This window comes from Penaeus monodon, chromosome 24, assembly GCF_015228065.2.
Source record: "Penaeus monodon isolate SGIC_2016 chromosome 24, NSTDA_Pmon_1, whole genome shotgun sequence".
Lineage (NCBI taxonomy): Eukaryota > Metazoa > Arthropoda > Malacostraca > Decapoda > Penaeidae > Penaeus > Penaeus monodon.
Genome location: NC_051409.1, coordinates 15,101,792 through 15,102,239, shown reverse-complemented (window position 1 = coordinate 15,102,239; position 448 = coordinate 15,101,792). Strand labels below are relative to the sequence as shown.

At 42.6% G+C, this 448-nt stretch overlaps 1 protein-coding gene across 1 annotated transcript in view; it reads right to left on the bottom strand.

Annotated features, from left to right (window-relative positions):
• Positions 1-448, bottom strand: part of LOC119588622 — a 14,785-nt gene that overhangs the window by 3,910 nt on the left and 10,427 nt on the right. The window contains exon 11 of the mRNA XM_037937261.1: positions 113-190. Coding sequence (XP_037793189.1) covers positions 113-190 — 78 coding nt within the window. The remainder of the gene's footprint in view (positions 1-112; positions 191-448) is intronic.

The window sequence follows — 448 nt, the reverse complement described above, 5'->3', positions numbered from 1 at the left end:
CGCAGTAACGACAGAAATAGCACAATGCCGAGAAACACACATACCATTTAATGCACAGACACTTAAAACAGGAGGTAAAGAAAAATCCCTCTATCCATTCATCCATGCTTACCTGTATGTCACTCGCTGGGCAGGTAACAGGGTCGGCCCCCGTGTCCTTGAAAACGAGGTCCGTCCTGTCTACGAAACCCTGGAAAGACGGTCAGGGTTTCTTAAGACCTGGACTGATGTATTGTCTTAGCGCATATTGCATTCATTTGGTCTGTTCTGTTGTGTGGGGGCACTGGGTTGTATGGTATTGGTGTACTGTATTGCTTGGGGGAGTATTGTGTTGATGGATTGTGCTGCAATATACTGTATGGGTGCACTGCATTGTATTAATCTATTTTTAGGATTACATGAAAAGGTATATTTTGTTCAAGAGATATTTTGGTTGTATGTATACAAA